This window comes from Prionailurus viverrinus, chromosome X (assembly GCF_022837055.1).
Source record: "Prionailurus viverrinus isolate Anna chromosome X, UM_Priviv_1.0, whole genome shotgun sequence".
In the NCBI taxonomy this organism is placed as follows: Eukaryota; Metazoa; Chordata; class Mammalia; order Carnivora; family Felidae; genus Prionailurus; species Prionailurus viverrinus.
The window spans coordinates 8,813,241-8,834,248 of NC_062579.1; the positions used below are offsets into that span (position 1 = coordinate 8,813,241).

The following is a 21,008-nucleotide window of genomic DNA, read 5'->3' on the forward strand; positions in this document are numbered from 1 at the left end:
AACACCAGGAAAATTTTTGTTGGCGTGTCATTAAATTTTCTGTATTACCAAGTAAGGCACGAAAGTAGACTCTGAGGTTCTCTTGGTTGGCATTCTATCACCACTTTATGATTTAGATAAATTACTTTTTTTTATTCAAGTTTCTATTTAAATTCTAGTTAATATATGTGGTAAAATTGGTTTCAGGTGTAGAATTTGGTGATTCATCACTTACATACAAAACCCGTGCTCATCACAAGTGCCCCCCTTAATCCCCATCATCCATTTAGCCCATGCCCCCACCCACCTCCCCTCCAAAAACCCTGTTTGTTTTCTGTAGTTAGGAGTCTCTTATGGTTTGCTTCCCTCTTTTTTTTTCCTTCCCATATGTTCATCTATTTGTTTTTTAAATTCCACATATGAGTGGAATCATATGGTGCTTGTCTTTGTCTGACTGACTTATTTCGCTTAACATGATACCCTCTAGTTCCATCCCTGTCGTGGCAAGTGGCAAGATTTCATTCTTTTTCATGGCTGTGTAACATTCCATTGTGTATATATACCACATCCTCTGTATCCATTCATCAATTGATGGCCATTTGGGCTCTTTCCACAGTTTGGCTATTGTGGACAGTGTTGCTAGAAACATCAGGGTGCCTGAGCCCCTTCGAATCATCATTTTTGTATCCTTTGGGTAAATACCTAGCAGTGCAATCACTGACTGGGTCATAGGGTAGTTCTATTTTTTTTTTAACTTCTCGAGGAACATCCATACTGTTTTCCACCGTGGCTACACCAGTTTGCATTCCTACCAAAGGTGCAAGAGGGTTTCCCTTTCTCTGCATCTTTGCCAATACCCATTGTTTCCTGTGTTAATTTTACCTGTTCTGACTGGTGTGAGGTGATATCTCGTTGTAATTTTGATTTGTATTTCCCTGACGATAAGTGATGTTGGGCATCTTTTCATGTGTCTGTTTTAGCCATCTGGATGTCTTCTTTGGAAAATGTCTATTCGTGTCTTCTGCCCATTTTTTAAAACTGGATTATTATTAGTTTTTGATGTTGAGTTTGATAAGTTCTTTATAGATTTTGGATTCTAACCCTTTATCTGATATGTCATTTGCAAATATCTTCTCCCATTCCATAGGTTGCCTTTCCATTTTGTTGTTTCCTTCCCTGTGCAGAAGCTTTTTATGTTGAGGAAGTGCCATGAGTTCATTTTGGAATTAATTATCTTATGATAGCAGTTTAAAAGAGTCTTCCATTTTCTTTACTGTGAATCTTCAGACTATGTGAGCCTCAGAGCCAGTTTCATGGGTTTACATAGGAAACGAATATGTACATGTTGGCCTTTCCATTCAGCGAGCGTTTATTGAGTGCCTGCTAAATGCCAAGGCCTTGTAGGAGATACTGACATAAATGGGATAGTACCTGCCCTCAAAATGGTCATCTTAGTCCTGAGAGCAAGTAGATTTCAAAACTGAGACAAAATACAGCTATAAAGTTGTGTCAATTCGACATAAACTCACATAATTCTGAGGAGGAATACAATTTCAAGGAGGTCTGCAGAGTTCACCAAGGCTAGCTTTATATTTAGCAGACATAGCCCTGAAACACCATAGGACCATCTGAGTTTTGTTTTAAAGTTGTTTTTTTTTTTTTTAGTCATGTCTACCCATAATGTGAGGCTCAAACTCACGAACCCAAGATCAAGAGTCATGTGCTCTACCAACTGAGCCAGCCAGGCGCCCCAGGAGGATCTGTTTTTAAGTCTTCCCTACAATTCAATATTAGGAAGTGCTCCTTTTCTGGGACCCTCAACATTGTCAAGGTGTCCCTTGGGCTGTGTACCCCTTACCAACACTCCAACCACCCACACGCTGAGTCTCCTACACTGATACCCCAAATGTGTAGCTCTCTTGAGCTCGCAGCCTCATCGGGCAGGGAGAAACTCCCAGGACAGGGGGACTGATCCCCACCTTGTTCTCAAGGCGGGAGAATTGGCCATTATGGCAGCATCCGGGGAACATACTGTCAAGTTCCTTCTAGCTCAGAAGCCTGTGCCTTACCTTGGTCCTGATGATCCAAAGGAAGGTCTAAGCCGCAGGTGGAACCCAGTGCCAGCAGTTTCTGGATGTCTTGTGGTGTCTAGAGAAGCTGAGGGGGCCTGAGGAAGGAAGTATGGAAGGTGTTTTGTGTAATCCTATGAAAGTGTTATTTGTTACTACTATTAATATCTCTATTCTATTCTACTAATATACTCATATGCTAAATATATTACTAATGTGATATAAACATTAACATCATTAATATTTCCAAGAATGATTTTCAAAACCAGCTTTTCCTGACATTTTAAATTACAATACACATCTCTAACATACCTTTGATGTGTACAGTTTTCCCGTAAAGTATATCCAAAATTTCAGCTTCCATAACTTTTCTTTTCCTTTTTTGTTAAGAGTCATTATTCATTTGCTTTTTTCTAGGCAAACATAGAGGGCTCCCCTCTATTAGTTATATAAATAATATATGCTTATTGTAAGAAATAGGGCAACAGTGGCGAAAGGGAGAAGTAGAATCTGTCCCCCACCCCTTCACCTCATTTTCAGCACTAGGAGTAACTACGGCCAACACGTCTGATAGATGCCCTTTCATAACTAATCCTACGTATACCCAGTCACGTGCATAAATATGTGCATTTATTGTTTGTTCCCACAACAGTGCTGGAATAGATGAAGGGGATTAAGAGTATGCTTATCTGGAGGAGCCCTGAGTAATACATGGAATTGTTAAATCACTATATTGTACACCTCAAACTAATGTAACACTGCATGTTAACTATAGTGGAATTAAAAGTTTTTTAACGGAGTTACATTATATATACCTGCTTTTGCACGGCCCCATTTTCCATGGGCATTTTTCACTTTTTTTATTTTTTGGTAAATATAGAACTATCTTGTGTTTTTTGTTTTTTTTTTTAATATAATGTATTGTCAAATTGGCTTACATACAACACCCAGTGCTCATCCTGATATCTTGTTGTTTAAATGGCTGTATACTATCTTACTGAATTAATGTAGCATACCATATTTTTAAAGTTTATTTATTTATTGTGTGTGTGTGTGTGTGTGTGTGTGTGTGAGAGAGAGAGAGAGAGAGAGAGAGAGAGAGAGAGAATGAGCGGGGGAGGGGTAGAGAGAGAGGGATAGAGAGAGAATCCCAAGTAGGCTTCATGCTTCAGTGCAGATACAAGGCTCAAACTCACGATCTGTGAGATCATGACCTGACCTGAAATCAAGAGTCAGATGCTTAACCGACTGAGCCCCCCAGGCGACCCTGGACCATATGATATTTAATTTCTCTTCGACGTGTGGACATTGAGGATGCTTCTATTTTTATCACTATTATATAGCGCATGCTCTTAAATATATATTTTTATGGTCTCGATATCTCCATAGAATATTATCATCCATCATTGTTTATCACAGGAGATTAGAAGCAATTTACAAGGTTAAACCATACAACGTTAATCCATAAGAGGCAATACTATTCAGTCATCAAACACGATGCCCCAGAAGAAAATGAGACCACGTGGGGAAAATATTCTTGATATGCCATTGAAGGAAAAAGCAAACCTCGGTACAACAGAAAGCCAATTTTGTTCAAATTATATATAGAACAAAAGATTGGAAAGTATAAGCAAAAGTGTATCTTGAATGGTAGATTTACAATATCTTCGGGGTGAGATTCTGAGTAATTTAACGTTTACGTTTTTGTGTTTTTCTATACTGACCAAATGTTTTGCATGCCGATGTTGGTATCTGCAAAGTTAGATATAATTTTTTAAAGCTTCCAAGTCATAAGCAGCCTTTAGCTACACTACACATTGGAAGGAAGCAAAAGAACTAGAGAACCGAGGCATTCCGCTGAGACTGTGGGGGCTCTGTGACCTTAATCAGCCTGTACTGTTCCAGAGGCCATGGCAGCCAACAGGGGTCTGCTCATTTTGCACAGCCCAGCCACTTAAGGTCTGTGTTGATTCCCCCCCCCCCCCCCCCCCCCACCCAACAGGTATGTTCTGGACGACCAGTACGTCAGTTCCGTAGGAACAAAATTTCCGGTCAAGTGGTCAGCCCCAGAGGTGTTCCACTACTTCAAGTACAGCAGCAAGTCAGACGTGTGGGCCTTCGGTAAGAATTTGGCCACACAGGCCCCAGCCCCATTTCGTAAACTGGCTTCCACAACAGGAAACCGCAAGCGCAGCAACATCCATTTTTAGCAAAAAGCCCCAGCACTTGCGAAATTACCTGTACGGCCTGAGATAAGCAAGAGATCGAAGGTGATCGAGACCTTTCTCCTTGGGCCGGGGTCAGGATGTCTGTCCCGTATCGTAGAAAAATCTCCATCCTGCTAGCACCTTTGTATCAAATCATAGGAGATAAAAGCTCTTCCACTGAAGATTTCTAACAGTTCTTAAAGAGGAGCCATTGGAAACTAAAACCAGGTTTGCATGGAGTCCAAAACGTGGAAGGGCTTGAAATGTAGCCATCGACTTTCCGCGTGAAAGCGGCCATGCCGGCCGTTCCCTTCTGCATCCGCCTACTCTTTGGGCATGCGCGGGGCAAACACCAAACACGACTCGGTGCTTTCTTTGGCCTTTGCTAATTTCAACTAGGGTCCTCGTTAAAATTCATCCTTAGATCGAGGGTCAGCAAACCACGGCCCAGGGCCAAATCTGGCGGCCTGTTTCCGTAGATGGACTTTCACCGGAGCAAGCCACGCCCATCCGTTCCCGTATTGTCTCTGGTTTTGTACTTGCTCTGTGACCCTTGACAGAAAAGATTTGCTGACCCTTATTTTAGTAAAAGATCTATACTGAAATTTAGTAAAGGTAATTAGAAAACTGAAACAGTTCTTAAGTTGTGATTTGGTAGATTTTCTGGTATCTTTCCGCCTTGTTGGGAGTGTCAGGCCCATTTACAATCATTGTCAGATGGATCCAGGATAAATAATCCAAATGATCATAAAATTATTTATGGGTGTATTAAATGCAACTGAGCCTTGTTTCATGTCTGGCTCAGTCCATAGGCATAATCTGATTTTTTATATGACATCCAAAAGACCGCATGAATAACAGAAAATTTCGTTAGCCGTTTATTTTTCCATGTGCCACAAATTTTTAAAATAACTATTACTTTTGTAAAAGTAGTATCGTTCACTTAAAAAAATAATCCAATGTACACAGAAAAAAGAAAAACCACAAAGATAGTGTTTTGGTGAATACTTGATATCCTTTGGGGCTGACTACCTTGTGAAAATTAGTTTCAATCTCTTTGTGTCAATATGCCTTATGAAAGATGCTTTTAAAAATCAGTATCCTTACTCAGTAATTACAGCTGATGATTCACCCTGTGCAATACAAGTTGGCTCCAGATATTTTCTGGCTGTTTCCCAAAACTAAATCCCTTCTTAAGTAATTTGCCCCCAGTGAGGATATTCAAAATGAACCAGGGCCTCTGAAAGCAATTCCCAAAGAAGGGGTCCCACAGATATTTGAAGCAACGGTATTATTTTTGGGATAAGTGACTAGCCTCCCAAAGACAGAACTGTCAAGAGCAGTACACTTTTGGATGGATGTGTTAGAAGGTTAGTTAAAAAAAATAACAGCCACGGCAACTTGTGACATTGCCTTATTGTAAACATTCTACATAAAATCCATAGCCCTAAAAGTGAAAGAAACTTTGAAGTTGGTACTGTGGTTACGGTTCTAGAATAATTTTCTTCCTTCTTCTGTATTTCGGGCTTGCCAAGGTTTTGAAGCTGGCTGGCTGCTGAAATTCTCTGGTTTGATCGGGGAGACAGCACCCTGGCCACCATTCAGAGAGCATTTAAAGCATGCTGGTGCACTCTATGTGCTCTGCATTTACTTATTTAAAAAAAAAATTTTTTTTGAATGTTTTTGTTTATTTTTGAGACCGAGAGAGACAGAGCCTGAGCAGGGGAAGGGCAGAGAGAGAGGGAGACACAGAATATGAAGCAGGCTCCAGGCTCTGAGCTGTCAGCACAGAGCCCGAAGCGGGGCTCGAACTCACAGACTGTGAGATCATGACCTGAGCCGAAGTCGGACGCCCAACCGACTGAGCCACCCAGGCGCCCCCGTGCTCTGTATTTTTTTATCCTATGTCATGCTTACGGCAACTCTGTGATGTACAAATACCCACATATTATAGACAGGGAACCTGATCTGAGAATGGTTAAGAAACTTGCCTGGCCTATAAACGGCAGAATTGAGCCCCACAGGCCACATCTAACGGACCCAAACGCCACCCTCAACCACCATGACCAGAACCCGGTGTTTTAATCTGGGGTCTGCAATGCCCTTGGATGGGCTTCAGTACAATGTGGACACCCAGAAACTGAACACAAGAATGCTGTGCACTCACCTTCCCAAGAGAGAACCAATGGTTTTTATCAGATTCTTAAAAGGACACCTGACCCCCAAAATCTTAGGAACCATCAAGGCAAAAAGGAGGAATTTTGTCCCTGAGTTTACCTGCGAATTTCCACGGGAAGGTAATTTGCGCAATGAAACCGTCGCACACAACTGCCAAGGCAGAGAGAGAGGGCGGGGACTTCGATCGCGCCTTCGGGTTGGAGCGGGCAGGGAGAGGGGTGTTGTCACGGTGAGGAGGGGACGAGGAGGCCCCAGCTGCCTCCCTGAAGCGGTCCCAGAATCCTGGCCCGAGTAACTCCCGCTGCAGCTGCCCTTGCCATTGACCCGTTTACCGGCAAGAACAGGCGCCTGGGTGTCAGGGAACCCGGAGAAGGCACCTTGGGCTCCAGAAGTGATGGCACAGTCCCACCCTCCATACCCTGTCCCGTTTCCCAGGGATCCCTCGCTCTGACCTGTGGCCCTCCTGACCCGGTGTGTGAGGCCCGTTTGGCAAACTGTACCTTCTGACATCGGCCCTCTTTCCTTTTTGTCCGCTGGTCGCCCTTCGTGCGATGCAGGGATCCTGATGTGGGAAGTGTTCAGCCTGGGGAAGCAGCCCTACGACTTGTATGACAACTCCCAGGTGGTCGTGAAGGTCTCCCAGGGCCACAGACTCTACCGTCCCCAACTGGCGTCGGACACCATCTACCAGATCATGTACAGCTGCTGGCACGAGGCAAGTGCACCACGTGGGGGAGGAGGAAAGTGCGTCAGGTGCACCTGGAGCGGCGGCCTGGGACGCCAACCGGGCAAGGCATTTTTGAGGGAGAACACCTGCCGCAGAGCAGGTGCAATGGCCCCGGGGCCCTTTCTACAAGTGTTTGTAATTTAAAACGAGCAACGTAGCAATGCAGGTGCCAACAACTTCTATCCAGCACTGTTCGTATATATTAACTCATTTATTCATCAGCCAACACGCTATGAAGTAAGCACTACCACGTCCAAAACTAAGGGAAGTGGAAACAGAGACCCAGAGAGGTTAAGTGACTTGCTCGAGGTCACATAGCTAGTAAGAGGCAGGCCGGTTAGCGTCAGAGTCCCTGTTCTTAACCACAACACCATGGGGTCTCTCCTCACGGAGAGAGGCGGCCAGAAGGACATGGCATGCTTGGCTACACCGTGTTGGAAGGGCTGGGAGTTAGTTGGAAGAATAGGTCGGAGTCAGATCCTGCAGACTGAACAACAGGGAGAGGAGTGTGAGTTTTGCTTTTTATAGGCAATGGAGAGCCAGTGAAGACTTTTGAGAGTGCATAATAATAGGGGACTTCTAAGAATGGTAATCTAAAAATAGCTTGTAGCCATTATCTGGAACTGCCTATTGGCAGAGGGAGCAAATGCTGCATTCGTGTATTCATCCATTCATTTATTCATCTGTTCACTGGTAAAAGGCAGATTGGTGTCATGGTCAAGCATGTGGACTCTGGAGTCGGAATGTCTGGTTGAATAGCTGTGTGACCTTGTATAAGCCTCCTACCATCTCTGTGCTTCACTATAAAATAGCACTTCACTCCTAGGATTATTGTGTGGATTGAACGAGTTAATATTGTGAAGTCCTTAGAACAGTGTCTGTTCTGTTGTGTATTCACAGAACCCCTGTGCACCAAGCACTATACTTGGTGCTAGGAATAAATTGCACAGATTTCTTCATTTCTTGTGTTGGAGCCTAGAGTCCCACATGGGAAGAGTTGCTGTCAGTATCACGTACTAATATTTTCTCATTTAGCCTAACATTCTCTCCTGGGATGTGGGCGCTTCCTGATTTTCCACCCTATGGCACTTGGGATGAAGCTTTCCCACCCCCTCAGCCCCAAGGTGGTGTTTTTGGTGTTGAGAGCCTCGGGCAGCACGAGAGGATCAGGTGGGGTCAGAATAGAGTTAGCAGATGGGGTTTTTGAATTGAAGCCCCGAACCTGTCTGGCCCTTCCCACTCTAGCTCCTGGGAATTGGCCACACCATCGGATGGACAGGAAGCCCTGAGAAGGACCGAAATGCCTTCTTCTCCCAGTTGGTCCGTGAAAGTATAAATTGTGGCGGAGTCCGTGGAGAGGGGTTTGCACCCACTTTCCAGTTGAATGTTCTACATATGGTGACCGCTTTGTGCATTTTGGTCCCCAACTTTTTATATGCTTTATTTCACAATTTTTAGAAGAAGGTTCACAATTTTCATTAGATTCCAATTTATCTTCTCCATATTTCTTTGCACAAAAATGAGCATGTACGTGTGTGTGTGTGTGTGTGTGTGTGTGTGTGTTTCCCTTTCTTTCTTACAAACAAAGGAGCAAATTCCCTCCGCAGGTGTTACCCCTCTATCCATGTGTCTATTTCCCCACCATCTCACCAACACAGACCATTCTGGATCTGCCAATCTGATAGAGGAGAAATGGCATTTAGTGCAGCTTATAGATTTACATCTTTCATTACAAGGGAGGTACATTTTTAAGGGCATTGGTATATCTTTCTGAGAATTATGTCCTATCTTTTCCCTTTGTTCTGTTAAGCTTTTAGTTTCCCTCATCTTGATTTTATTTATTTATTTATTTATTTTTAATTATTTTTAATGTTTATTTTTGAGACAGAGAGAGACAGAGCATGAATGGGGGAGGGTCAGAGAGAGAGGGAGACACAGAATCCGAAGCAGGCTCCAGGCTCTGAGCTGTCAGCACGGAGCCCGACGCGGGGCTCGAACTCACGGACCGCGAGATCATGACCTGAGCTGAAGTCGGACGCTCAACCGACTGAGCCACCCAGGCGCCCCTCATCTTGATTTTAAAGACCCCTTTATAAATGAAAGAGATGAGTACTTCATCTGTGATAGTTGTAAATGTTTTCTCCCACTCTGTCACTTACCTTTTGATTTAATTTATGGTGGTTTTGTCATGCAAACTTTTTTTTCTTTAAACACAGTTAATTGTGTCAGTATTTGCTTTTCTTGCTTCTGGAAACTGAGTTAAAGTTACATAGGTTTCTCCACACCCTGGTCATAATGGCATTCACTCAGATTTTCCTCTAGTATTTTGTGGTTTCATTTTTTTACATTTGGATCCCTGATCTAGTTGGTGTCTGTTACGGTGTATGGTATAAAGTATGGCTCCAAAGATCTTGTTTTCAAAATGACCACCTGCTTGCTGCACACCATTTATTACAGGACCATGTCATCCCAGGGATAAGACCATCTAATCGTGTCCAAATATCCCCTAACATAGGAAATCTCTGTATGTATTTGGGGTTATTTGGGGACTTTCTCTTCTGTTCTCCGGTCTCTATTCATGTGCTACCACCGCATTGTTTTAATTATAGAGACTTTATAATACGTTTTACTTCTAGGTAGGCTAGCACGCTGTCGTTGCTGATCTTTTTAAATACCTTTCCTAGCTATTTTTCCATAGCTTTTAAATTTCGTTTAATTTTTTAATTTTTTTAACTTTAATTCCAGTCTAGCTACCGCACACTAGCTACATTAGTTTCAGGTGTTCTTTTTCCACACTTTGAAACTCTATGAACTAGAGAATGAATTTGTCCAGCTTGAAACACGCTTGTTCATATTTTGGAGGAGATGGTATTCAGTTTATATTTTTAACTAGGGAAATTTGACATCTCCGTGATACTGATTTGTCCTCTTCAAGAGCAAGCAACATTTTTCTATGTGTTCAGGTCTACATTTGTGTTTTTCAGCAGTGTTTAAAGTTTTCCTCATTTGGGGGGGTACATTTTTGTCTGTATTTTATTTTGGTGTTGTTGCTGTTATAAGTGGAGTGTTTCTTCCGTTGTGTCTTCTGACTGGTTCCTGTCTTTGTACATGAAGGCGATTGATTTTGTACGCTAATTTTACATACTGCTCTCCTGAATTCCTTTCATTTGAGTTGGTTCGATGATTGATTCTCTTGGCTTTTCCAGGCATACAATTGTATCTTATGCAAATGAAGATATTTTTACTGTTTCTTTTTCAATTCTTAGGGCTTTAGTTATTTTGTCTTTAGGAGAAATGTCCATAGCGTTTCCACAATTAAAAAGTCACTAGCTTTACAGGGTGCCTGGGTGGCTTAGTCGATTAAGTGTCTGACTTCGGTTCAGGTCATGATCTCACATTTGTGAGTTGGAGCCCCGCATCGGGCTCTGAGCTGTCAGCACAGTCTGGAGCCTGTTTCAGATTCTGTGTCTCCCTCTCACTCTCTGCCCCTCCCCCGCTCACGTTCTGTCTCTTTCTCTCTCTCAAAAATAATAAAATAAACACTTAAAAAAGTCACTAGCTTTAGGACTGAGATATTCATATCTTATATGTATTAATGTTTATTTACTTATTTTGAGAGAGACAGAGAGACAGAATCCCCAGCAGACCCCATGCTGTCCGTGCAGGGCCAATGCCGGGCTCGATCTCACAAACTGTGAGATCATGACCTGAGCTGATATCAAGAGTCGGACACTTAACTGACTGAGCCACTTAGGCACCCCTTATACATTTTATTTTTAATCATAACTTTTATAAACTAAGCCATTGGGGTTTTCTTTTATTTAGCTTCCAGAAAAGCGCCCCACATTTCAGCAACTCCTATCTTCCATTGAACCACTGCGGGAAAAAGACAAGCCTTGAAGAAGAAATTGGGAGATCTCATGAGAATGAATGTAAACGCTGGCCAACATCTTCATTCTTTTTAAGGAAAGTAGCAAGGCACAGACAATGTAATTTAGTTCTTCTTAATAGTCTTCTGCATGCTGTTTGTTATATTATGTAGAAATGAACAAGGTAAAAAAAACCAAAAGATTTCCTTGAAATTTAGGTCAAATTAGTAATTTTGTGTATGCTGATCTTAATATTACACTTCCCAGACTATAGCCGAAGCACATTTTCTGATCGTGATATAGACAGTGCGGACCATGTGTAAAGATGGAACAGAATTGACAAATTCTTTGTTGGATATTTGTTCTTTTCCTTATATTGTCACTGTCATAATTAAATGTTACTAATGAGTACCAAAATGTGGACATTTGCCTTCATGTTTCAATGCTGTCAAACTTTAGCATGTCTGAGAATCAAATGAACAGTTTATTAAAACACAGATTCCTTAGGAACTACCGCAGGGATTCTGGTAGAGCAACTCTGAGGGCAGCCTAAGAATTTGTATTGTTAACAACCTTGCGGACATTCCTGTGCAGTGGGGCATCATTAGGTGGTCCATAATTCAACCCAAGTGACCCAACCCTCCTCTGATTTCCAGATTAGATCACTGATTCCTTGTGTCATGTATATATGCCATGCAAATATAAAACTAAAATAATATATTCAAGAATACATTAAATGCATTTCCACGAAGAGCAAATTTTAAAAGGTGCTAAGGTAAATATGATGCCTTTTTCCTTAACCTTAATCCTTATCGATTTTGATTCCCTGTAACCATGGTCTTATTTCTAGAAGTAAATGTTGCCTTCTAATAATTTTAAATCCTTGGATTTGGGGCTCTGGGGCTTCTGGCTAGTTTGGTAACTGAAATGTCTATTTCAGTCTCCTATCTTGACACAAAGGAACAGAAACACTATTTCAGTTTCTCATGGCAATTGCCAAAAGGTACTTCTGCTTTAAAACTATTCTGGATGGGGGGAAGGGGGGGGCACCTGGTTGGCTCAGTTAAGCGTCCGACTCTTGATTTCAGCTCAGGTCATGATCTCATGGTTCGTGAGTTCAAGCCCTGCATCGGGCTCTTCACTGACAGCATGGAGCCTGCTTGGGATTCTGTCTACCTCTTTCTCTGCCCCCTCTCCCACTTGCTCTCTCTCTGTCTCTCAAAATAAATAAACAGATAAATAAATAAAACTATTCCTGGGACTCCCCTCCTTCAAGGCTTCCTGCTGAACCCATAGGTTTTCATCTCTCTTGAACTATGTCACTGTCTTTTCTGTAACGTCAAGGAAGGTTATGTGGAGGCACAATTACGATGAAAAGACATCCTAATTAAACCCTGCTACTATTCTCCAGATGTAGATTAACCATCTCCCTTAAGAGACACTCATATTCTTTCTCATCCCACTGACTCCATCACCTCCCAGCTCCTTCCAATGATCCCTCTTGGTTGTCTCTTTGCATGTAAATACTGCTTCCTGTATTTTCAGAAGAATCGACTTTTGATAGCCGCTTTCTATTATTTCACAGAGGTGCACAAATCTCAATTTATAATGAGATGGAACTTTAAAAATAACCACTAGGGCATTTATACATTCAGCGAACATTTCTTTAGCAGGTACCGAGTGACAGATTCTTTCCTGCTCAAGGGAAAAGAAGGAACAAGTAACAGCATCCATGTTCCTCAACGGGCCCTCTTGAAGGCTGTTTTCCTTTCTTTTCCTTATGTTTATGTGTTTAGGTTTTTAAAAACAATTCTTTTTATAACAAAAGTAATATATGCTTATTGCAAAAATTCAAACAATACAGAATCATCTACCATGAAAAGAGCCAAAGCCTTGCTCAGAAGCCTGGCTCCAAAAACCAAGGGAAGCAAGATATGGAGATATCAGTAGAGGTTTATAAGAAAATAACCCCAGTGATGCTAGAAGGGGCCAAGTAGAGGAAGAATACTCATACCCCAGAAAACATACATCATCTTGAAAATGCTATTTAACCGTGTTTAGTGGTGATAGCTAGCATTTACTGTTGGTGTTTTAAACCAGGGGACTGCCTACATGCTCTTGGAAGTGAAGAGAAGGTCATCCCCCCTTGACTTGGCTCACTGACCCACCCTAACCGTTATCTCCATAGAATTTGTTAAATAAAAAGTTACTCTAACATTATGCCAGCCACCACAGGCAGTGAGGTGATGGGTAGAGTTTGGATATTTTAATCTCTTTTGAATCAGTCTTCAGGTATGTAGAGAATGGTGTGCTCAGAATGGGGCTGGGCTCTGAGATAAAGAAAAGGAGTGGTAGGCTTGGTTCCTAACCTGATGGTATAAACCATCTTAACACGCCTCTTTCTAGACAGATCTGATAGCTGGTTTGTACAATAAAGCAATTTAAGAAACTGGGACACATTCCAAGACATTTGAGAGGTCAAGGCTTCCCAGGGAGTCAGACAGCAACTTTGTCCATGGAAATGAAAAGCAGACTAAATCCACAGAAGCCCCAGCACATATGGACACGTCAGACTACAGGAGTGTGGATCTAGTATTTATTGATTGTCTGCTTTGTGCTTAGTACCACTCAGACACTGGGTGAATGTAAGATTGAAGACGTTGGGTACCTACTTCAGAGGGTGACATTCACCTGAGATGTCTAGTCACTCCACAGGGAATGACAGAAGTGAGTTTCTATCAGGTGTGCTCTGGGGGGGGGGGGGGGGGGGGGGCTCCTGGAGGCCCCTGGGGCTAGTTTTCTGTTGTCAGGGAGATGAGCAAGCCTCTTGGAAGTGAGAAGGCAACATGTGTAAACAGCCGGATTCTTCTCTTCTTTAGACATGGCAACCCGAAGAACACGTGGTCCAGTCCAATCATCACTGTGGGCAAATCACTACAGTACTTAGATTAAGTTAACGTGAAAAGAGCGTGTCAGCCTTTATACTTGAAATAAAGTGAGCAGTGTGTGCCGTTCTGGATCCCTGCTGCTCCGCCAGTTCTCGGACACTGTCCTGAAAAGCGATCCATCCAGATTCCATACAAGGCCCCAACACTTGCTCCCCCCCGTACAGCCTCCCGTGCAGAAATTCCAGCCGTGCAACAGACATTCCCACATCCATTACCCCCAAACAGCCACCGAGGCCAAAGACCCCTTTTTTCTATTACTCTCAAATATAAACAGAAGTCAAATCCTGAGGCAGAAATAAATACTGAAAGCAAGTGAAGATGCCCTCTCTTCAGGCCTGTCTCCTTGGGACAACCTTTCCTGAACAGAGCCATGGTTTTGATATTTAATGACATCTTTATAATCTCATATTGTCAGTGCCGTAAAATCAACATTTACATACAATGAAATCACCTCAAGAGGAAATAGATTTTCCTAAAATGAAGTCTGAACATCATCAGCATGTTGGAATCCTGGATTATTTTCTCCTTTACTCAAGTCCACGGAGGAGTAAGGATTTTCTTCACTTCTTGCTTGATTGTTCCTGTTAAATAAAGTGTAGTCAGTCACCTTAGTATAGTGATGTTGGAATGACACCGCCTCCCTTGGACCCCACTGCGCCCAGGCATCTTTGACACTTCAACATCGAATGGCTCGTTGGTGAATCAGTCCCCTCCTGACGGGCTGTGAACACCTAGAGAGCATTAGATTCATTCCCTTTGCCCCACGATCGGTTGGCATGATGGCTGGCAGAGTGTGGGAGACCGCTGAGGGTTCGTGCTCTGGAGTCACAGAGAATGAGCCTCCGTATCTCAGTTTGCCTACTTAGAAAATGATGGCAAGCAGGCAAAGTCAACAAAGTAGGGCTAGCACAGCGCCCACAGTACCAGGCATACAGTCCTCAACAAATAGAAACCATTATTATTATTTGTACAAAGTGGTTGTTTAGCCAATTGCCCCATTTTAAATGGCTTCCCTACTAAATTATCAACTTCCAAATCGGAGGGCAGCTCTGTGGCCCAACAAACAGCTTTGGAAACTGGGTGTATATCCTAATGTGTTACTGACTAACCGTGTAGATTTGAACTACCTGGTCTCTCTGAATCCCAGTTTGATATGTATATGAAGATAATTAGATAATTACATATTTACGTCCTACATTTGCTGAGAATATTAATGCATGAAGAGTACTGAGCAGGGTAACCAGTCTTATTTTTCAGGATACCTTCTAGTAACACAGCACATGGCATGAAGGAGGGTCCCCAAATAATTGATTTAATGAATTAACTTTGGAATAGCATCTCACATGCAAAGAATGCTTCTCAAACCATAACGTGCATACAAATCACCTGGGGGGAGGTCTTACTAAAAATGCAGATTCTTCCCACAGCAGGTCTCCTAGAAACCGATAATTGTCGTTGGCTTTGGGAAGGGAACTTGAAGGCAAAAGGTGACAGGGAGATTCTGTGTATCCTTCCGTATTTTTAAAATCTAACCATATGAATGTTATTCTATTTGATGCTTAATTTTTTTTAACTGAAGCTATTTTAGGGAACTAAATTCTCTACAGAGAAGAATTGAGCAAAACAGACCAATGCATGTAAAAATTCCGTCATGAGCATGTGTCAGCAGCCTGAAGTGTGCACAGAGTTTTGTTAGGTACTATAAAGTATTATTAACCTTAATTACATAAGCCCAACGGAAGTGATTTCTCAACATCAGAAAAAAAAAACATCTAGTGGCAGAACAAGACTATAAATTGGGTCTTGAACAGTTTGAATCCTCAATGAACTTGGATCTTCAACTCAGGAACAAATTAGAAGGTGCATGGCCCATGGACTAAGGGATTAAAGGGTGGGAGTTTGAAGCACATCTCACAGCTCATTCTTGAATGATTTCACCATTGAAACCATCACTGAGTCAGTCTCTGAGGTCACTTCTAGACCAAGGAAGACTATGAGAGAGAATAATTCCCTGAGCCTGCCCAGCCCCGCTGGGTCTGCAGGGCCTCTTGTCAGTAAGGAGACGAGGCTGTGACCAGGATGGAGTTTACCAGGCCATGCTAGGAAACCCCAGGCTGAACATCACCTGCGTGTCGGTGCTTGCTAGGAAGGCCAAGTGGTGATGAAATCTGGTAAATTTCTAGGGGATGCATCAGAATATTTAGGCACAAAATGGTCCAAATAAGCAATTGGCTTGTACAACCTACCACTTACTGCACATTTTCCCATTAGTTTTCCCTAAACCTTTCTGTTTTAAGATAGGTAAGTCTGGGAAAGGTCACTTACTTCCTTCGATTTCTGATCCCGGAGACGATGAGCAGGACAATACCAACCACTACCACACCCATCACGACCCCAAAAACAATCAGCCATATGGTGACAGGTGGCTGGTAAGGGGGTGACAGAGTTGGCTGAATACCCAGAAACTCCAGGCTGTTGTCATCCAGGCGGAAAGCATCATTGATACGGCTCCGGGACATCCTATTCCCAAAAGCAAAACACTTAGGCAAAACAAAATTGTAATTGTTTACTTCTTATATCATTTTTCCTGAAAGGATTTGATAGGCTTACCCTAAGAATGTACACCTAGAAGAGTGATGAAATCAAAGCAGATAACCGGCTCCAACGACAGATAAGAGATCTGACAATCATGCACCTTTCCTATCTTGCAGCCTAGATTAGGTCTGGCAACAGCTTCCTTGGGTTGTGAGTGTGGAAACGTGCAACTGGCTGGCATTTGTTGATTTGTGACTGCTGTGTTGTAAAAGCAAAGTCAGCATATTTGGCGAGAATTTCCCTTCTGTCAGAATATGTCTACGACGACTTTATATCAAATAATGGAAAAGGACAATTGGGCGCATCTCTTCTACAAATCAGTCGGGTCCTATACCCAAGTCTCGACTGTTGTGTTTTCCAAATTAAAGGTGTTGACCTTTGGAGGCAGGGGAGGAACACAGGAAAGGGGCCTTCGCCAATTTCTCCAGCACTGGGATGGGATATGGCTAAGTTTTATAGAGCAAAAAAGGATGAAGAATTATTTTAAAAACCAAAACTAGTGAACTTGAGAATATTCTGGATTGAAAACCAAAGTGTCTGGCAGCCCGTCCTCCTACCCTTGGGTGCAGTGCAGGTCAGGAGGTGAGAGGGAGAGCGGTCAAAGCAGAATGAGCCATGTAACCCCAGGCAACCTCAGCCTGAAAGTGTCTCAAGTCATTCTGGAAATAGGAAATTTGAGCTCCCCTACAGCTCACAAGGAAGGCTGGGCTCTCAGGATGACCTCAGCTGGCACTTTTCCCCAAGACAGAAACAAGTCATTCAGAGGCAGGCCGTGAAGTCTCTGGGTGTGGTTGGGCCGTACACCCCAGCTAGGCCAGATTTTCCAGGCACACTCTGCCCAGCAGGTCTTGGAGTTGCTTCCAAAGATGAGCAGCAGCTCAAGGGGGCCACCTAGCGAGCTCCCCCACAGAAGTAGGTACCTTAGCCTTTTTTTTAGTGACACAGATGAGGCACATGGGGCATATCGTTCCTTCTAGACGCTCAGCGCCCATAGCAAGTCCATCTCCTAGTGTGGAGGCTAACCGATGCCTAAGGAATCTTATTCTTGCCTACCTTCTTTCAGACTCGGCCTACTTAAATGATTCCTTCATCCAAGTCCCTATAGCAAGTGATGGCAATATGTGTTCGTGTCCCTTCTGCACTTCACCATGTTCCATGCATGCAGGCCGGACTTTCTTCAGCCATTACCTGCAGCCTTTGCCCGAGAGCATTCTCAGGCCACAATGTGCTGCCCAGCCCGCAGGCCAGAAATGCTGGGGAGTCATGTCACCTGTAAGCAGTTCTCTCAACCAATGACCGGGGGAAGGTGGTAAATAAATACCCCAGCGCCGGGGGGGACGATTCAGGTGTACACTCTGCTCGGTCTCCCAGAACTCCCCGGCAGAATGGAGCTCGAGCTGCCCACAGTGGCCACTTGCTCAATAACATGTCATTTATTCTTTTCCTTCCATGCTCTGTCACCTGTGCACACTTCTTTCTCAGAGCTTCTGGAGGTCACCTCCCAAATAAACTAGTTACACGCAAATGCTGCTGAAGGGCCCCCATCAAGAGAAGTCCCTAGCTGTGTGATCCTTCTGGAATTAACCCCCAAGATTTGAAGCTCGACATGAGTCAGAGCAGCGCCTGGCACACAGTAAGAGCACACTAACCCACTCGCTATTGTTGTGCTCACACTTGTTAGCCCCTCGCCCTCAGGTAGTTTGTCAGCAAGTAAAGTCACCTGATGGCCTCTTCGACTTCACTTCTAGGAATGACGTCAGACACATTTTTCGATGCAGTGACAAAGAAGTTGAAGGAGATCCTTGGTTTCAAATTGCTCACCCACACGTTATCCTCCCTGCGGAGAAACAAAAGAAACATCTTCCCTTGTGGTCCAGAGGACACAATACAGACAATGGGGGCTTCTCCTGCCGGTGAACACTGCCCAAAGCACATGAACTCCATGACATAAGTTGTGACGACACAGTCTAGGCACTATTCTGACACTGTCCCTGAGCTGAATTTTCTTTCAATGATAGAAAACGTTCAAGCTGAAAAGCGGCAGGTGAGCCAGTCCGGACGGACGGGCAACCTGGGCCTGTGATAGACACCGTGGTGAACAGCGATGGCTCAGCACCGTGAACGGAGGCGGTGCGTCCGTGTCCTCTGGCCTGCTCCACGCAGCAAAACCTCTCCCACTACACGAACCGCTGGGGGGAACGACTGGGCTTTATAGTACAGCGTGACAAGACTGTGCCCCCCCCCCCCCAACCGGCTGCCACGGTGATCCCGGCAAAGCCTAAGGCAGATCTTGTGGCTCTGAGCCCTTCTCACTCAGAAAAAAGCCAAAGTCCTTGGAATGGCCTATGAGGCCCACACTAACTTTCTTCTCCCTTTCCCTGTGCCCGCTCCTGCCCTGGCCACGCCTTCGACTGGTCTTCTATTAGCTCACTGCCCCAGCACCACTGGCCTCCTTGCTATTCCTTCAACAGACGAGGATATTCGTTCCTCAGAATCTTTCCACCCGCTATTTTCACCATTGTCTGCATCGCAGGTGCTCTCTTTGCCGTAGGTGTTCGCTCAAATACTAACGAGTCCTTTTCTGACCATTGCAGGCAAAGCTGAACTCTAGACACACACACACCAGCACTCCCTAGCCCCTGGTGTGTTGTAGTTTTCTCCCTGGAGCTTGTCACTAAGTGTGCTATATTTCACCTACATGTTTTGCTGATTGTTTAACACACACAGAAAACATAAGCGTTAGAATCCAAATTCAATGAAAGTAGACATGTCCACCTTTCTTTCAGTGCTGAGGGTGGAGGGACCGTTTGGTGAACGGAAAGGGAAAGGAAAGGTGGAGAGAGCAAGGGAGGGGAGGAGGAAAGAGAACAGTGCACTTGCGATCTATAAGTCAAGTAAGTCACAATCATCCCTGAATAGAGTGGCCCAAATTCCAGGACATCGGAGAAGTTGCAAAGTTGTTAGTTATTAATTTTACTTGAATGAAGGTTTAAGCATAATATCATCTCAGACCCAAGAGAAAGACAAGTACTAGAGTAACTTGAGAGCACAGCAAATCAACTCACACAAAAGGAATCGTCTGGTTTTTGACTTTGGAAAAATATTCTCTCATGGCGTATGCAACAGATGACCGGAACAAGTACATTTCATTGTCATTCCATTCATACTGCAAATTCAAAAGAAAAACACTGCTCAGTAGGGATCATAGGATACATTCAAAACTTGACATTCCAGAAGCATTATTTTTAAGATTTTTTTTAATGTTTATTTATTTTTGAGAGACAGAACGTGAGTGGGGGAGGAGAAGAGAGAGAGGGAGACACAGAATCCAAAGCAGGCTCCATCCAGGCTCTGAGCTGTCAGCACAGAGCCCGATGCGGGGCTCAAACTCACGAACCGCGAGATCATGAACCGAGCCAAGTCGGACGCTTAACCGACTAAGCCACCCAGGCACCCCCAAAAGCATTATTTTTAAATTTTCTACCACTCCAGAGAATCTTACTATTCATTAAGCCAGTGACCTCGAACTTGTGTGTGCACCGGCACCACCTGGAAGGCTTGTGAAACCACTAAAAACTACTTAAACCACCGAATAGTGGGCCCTGCCCTCTGGGTTTCTACTTCAGAAAGTCCGGGAGGAGACCCACGAATTTGCATCTCTAACAAGCTCCCAGGTTCTGCTAATGTTGCTGGTCTGGTGCCTGCGTGCTTCAAGGACTACGTTCATGGATCCTTTTACTTCAGTTTGATAGAAGCTGAAATAAACATCCTGAGGGCAGGTTTATAGATGGGAGTCATGAGAGTTGTGGGCTTTGATAAATATCCATGTATTGTACACCTGAAACTAATATAACACTGTATGTTAATTATACCTGAAATAAAAAATAAATTTGGGGCGCCTGGATGACACAGTCGGTTAAGCGTCTGACTCTTAACTTCAGCTCAGGTCATGATCGCGTGGTTCGTGGGTCCAGCCCCAACCCGTGCTCTACGCTAACAGCTGCCGAGCCCGCTTGGGATTCTCTCTCCCTCCCTCTCTCTCTGCCCCTCCCCTCCTCGTGCTCTCTCTAAATAAACTTAAAAAAATTTTTTTAAGTTTTTTTAAAGAAATAAAAAAATAAATTTAAAAGAGAAAAAATATTGGGCACCTGGGTGGCTCAGTCGGTTAAGCGTCCAAATCTTGATTTTGGCTCAGGTCATGATCCCAGGGTTCGTGGGATCAAACCCTGTGTTGGGCTCTGTGAAGCATGGAGTCTGCTTGGGATTCTCTCTCTCTCTCTCTCTCTCTCTCTCTCTCTCTCTCTTCCTCCCTCCCTCTCTCAAAATAAATAAATAAACACTTTAAAAAAGGAAAAAGAAAAAATGCCCACATATTGCCGAAAAATATGCAGAGCTTTTACTATTTTTATAGTAAGTTCTCGGATATGCACAAGTAT

General features: G+C 43.6%; 2 protein-coding genes across 7 annotated transcripts in view; one reads left to right on the forward strand and one right to left on the reverse strand.

The window, feature by feature from the left end:
- Window positions 1-11,440, forward strand: part of BMX (BMX non-receptor tyrosine kinase) — a 54,834-nt gene extending 43,394 nt beyond the window's left edge. For 3 of the 4 annotated variants that reach the window (XM_047844454.1, XM_047844453.1, XM_047844455.1), the window contains exons 17-19: window positions 4,051-4,169; window positions 6,991-7,148; window positions 10,986-11,440. In XM_047844454.1, coding sequence (XP_047700410.1) covers window positions 4,051-4,169; window positions 6,991-7,148; window positions 10,986-11,060 — 352 coding nt within the window. In that variant the 3' untranslated portion in view covers window positions 11,061-11,440. The remainder of the gene's footprint in view (window positions 1-4,050; window positions 4,170-6,990; window positions 7,149-10,985) is intronic. The other variant, XR_007149017.1, reaches the window with a different exon arrangement.
- Window positions 11,441-14,351: 2,911 nt separating this feature from the next.
- The window catches only part of ACE2 (angiotensin converting enzyme 2), a 40,020-nt gene continuing 33,363 nt past the window's right edge, over window positions 14,352-21,008 (reverse strand). For all 3 annotated transcript variants that reach the window (XM_047844850.1, XM_047844848.1, XM_047844849.1), the window contains exons 16-19: window positions 19,638-19,738; window positions 18,293-18,409; window positions 16,303-16,497; window positions 14,352-14,558 (exon numbers count right to left, since the gene is read on the reverse strand). In XM_047844850.1, coding sequence (XP_047700806.1) covers window positions 14,450-14,558; window positions 16,303-16,497; window positions 18,293-18,409; window positions 19,638-19,738 — 522 coding nt within the window. In that variant the 3' untranslated portion in view covers window positions 14,352-14,449. The remainder of the gene's footprint in view (window positions 14,559-16,302; window positions 16,498-18,292; window positions 18,410-19,637; window positions 19,739-21,008) is intronic.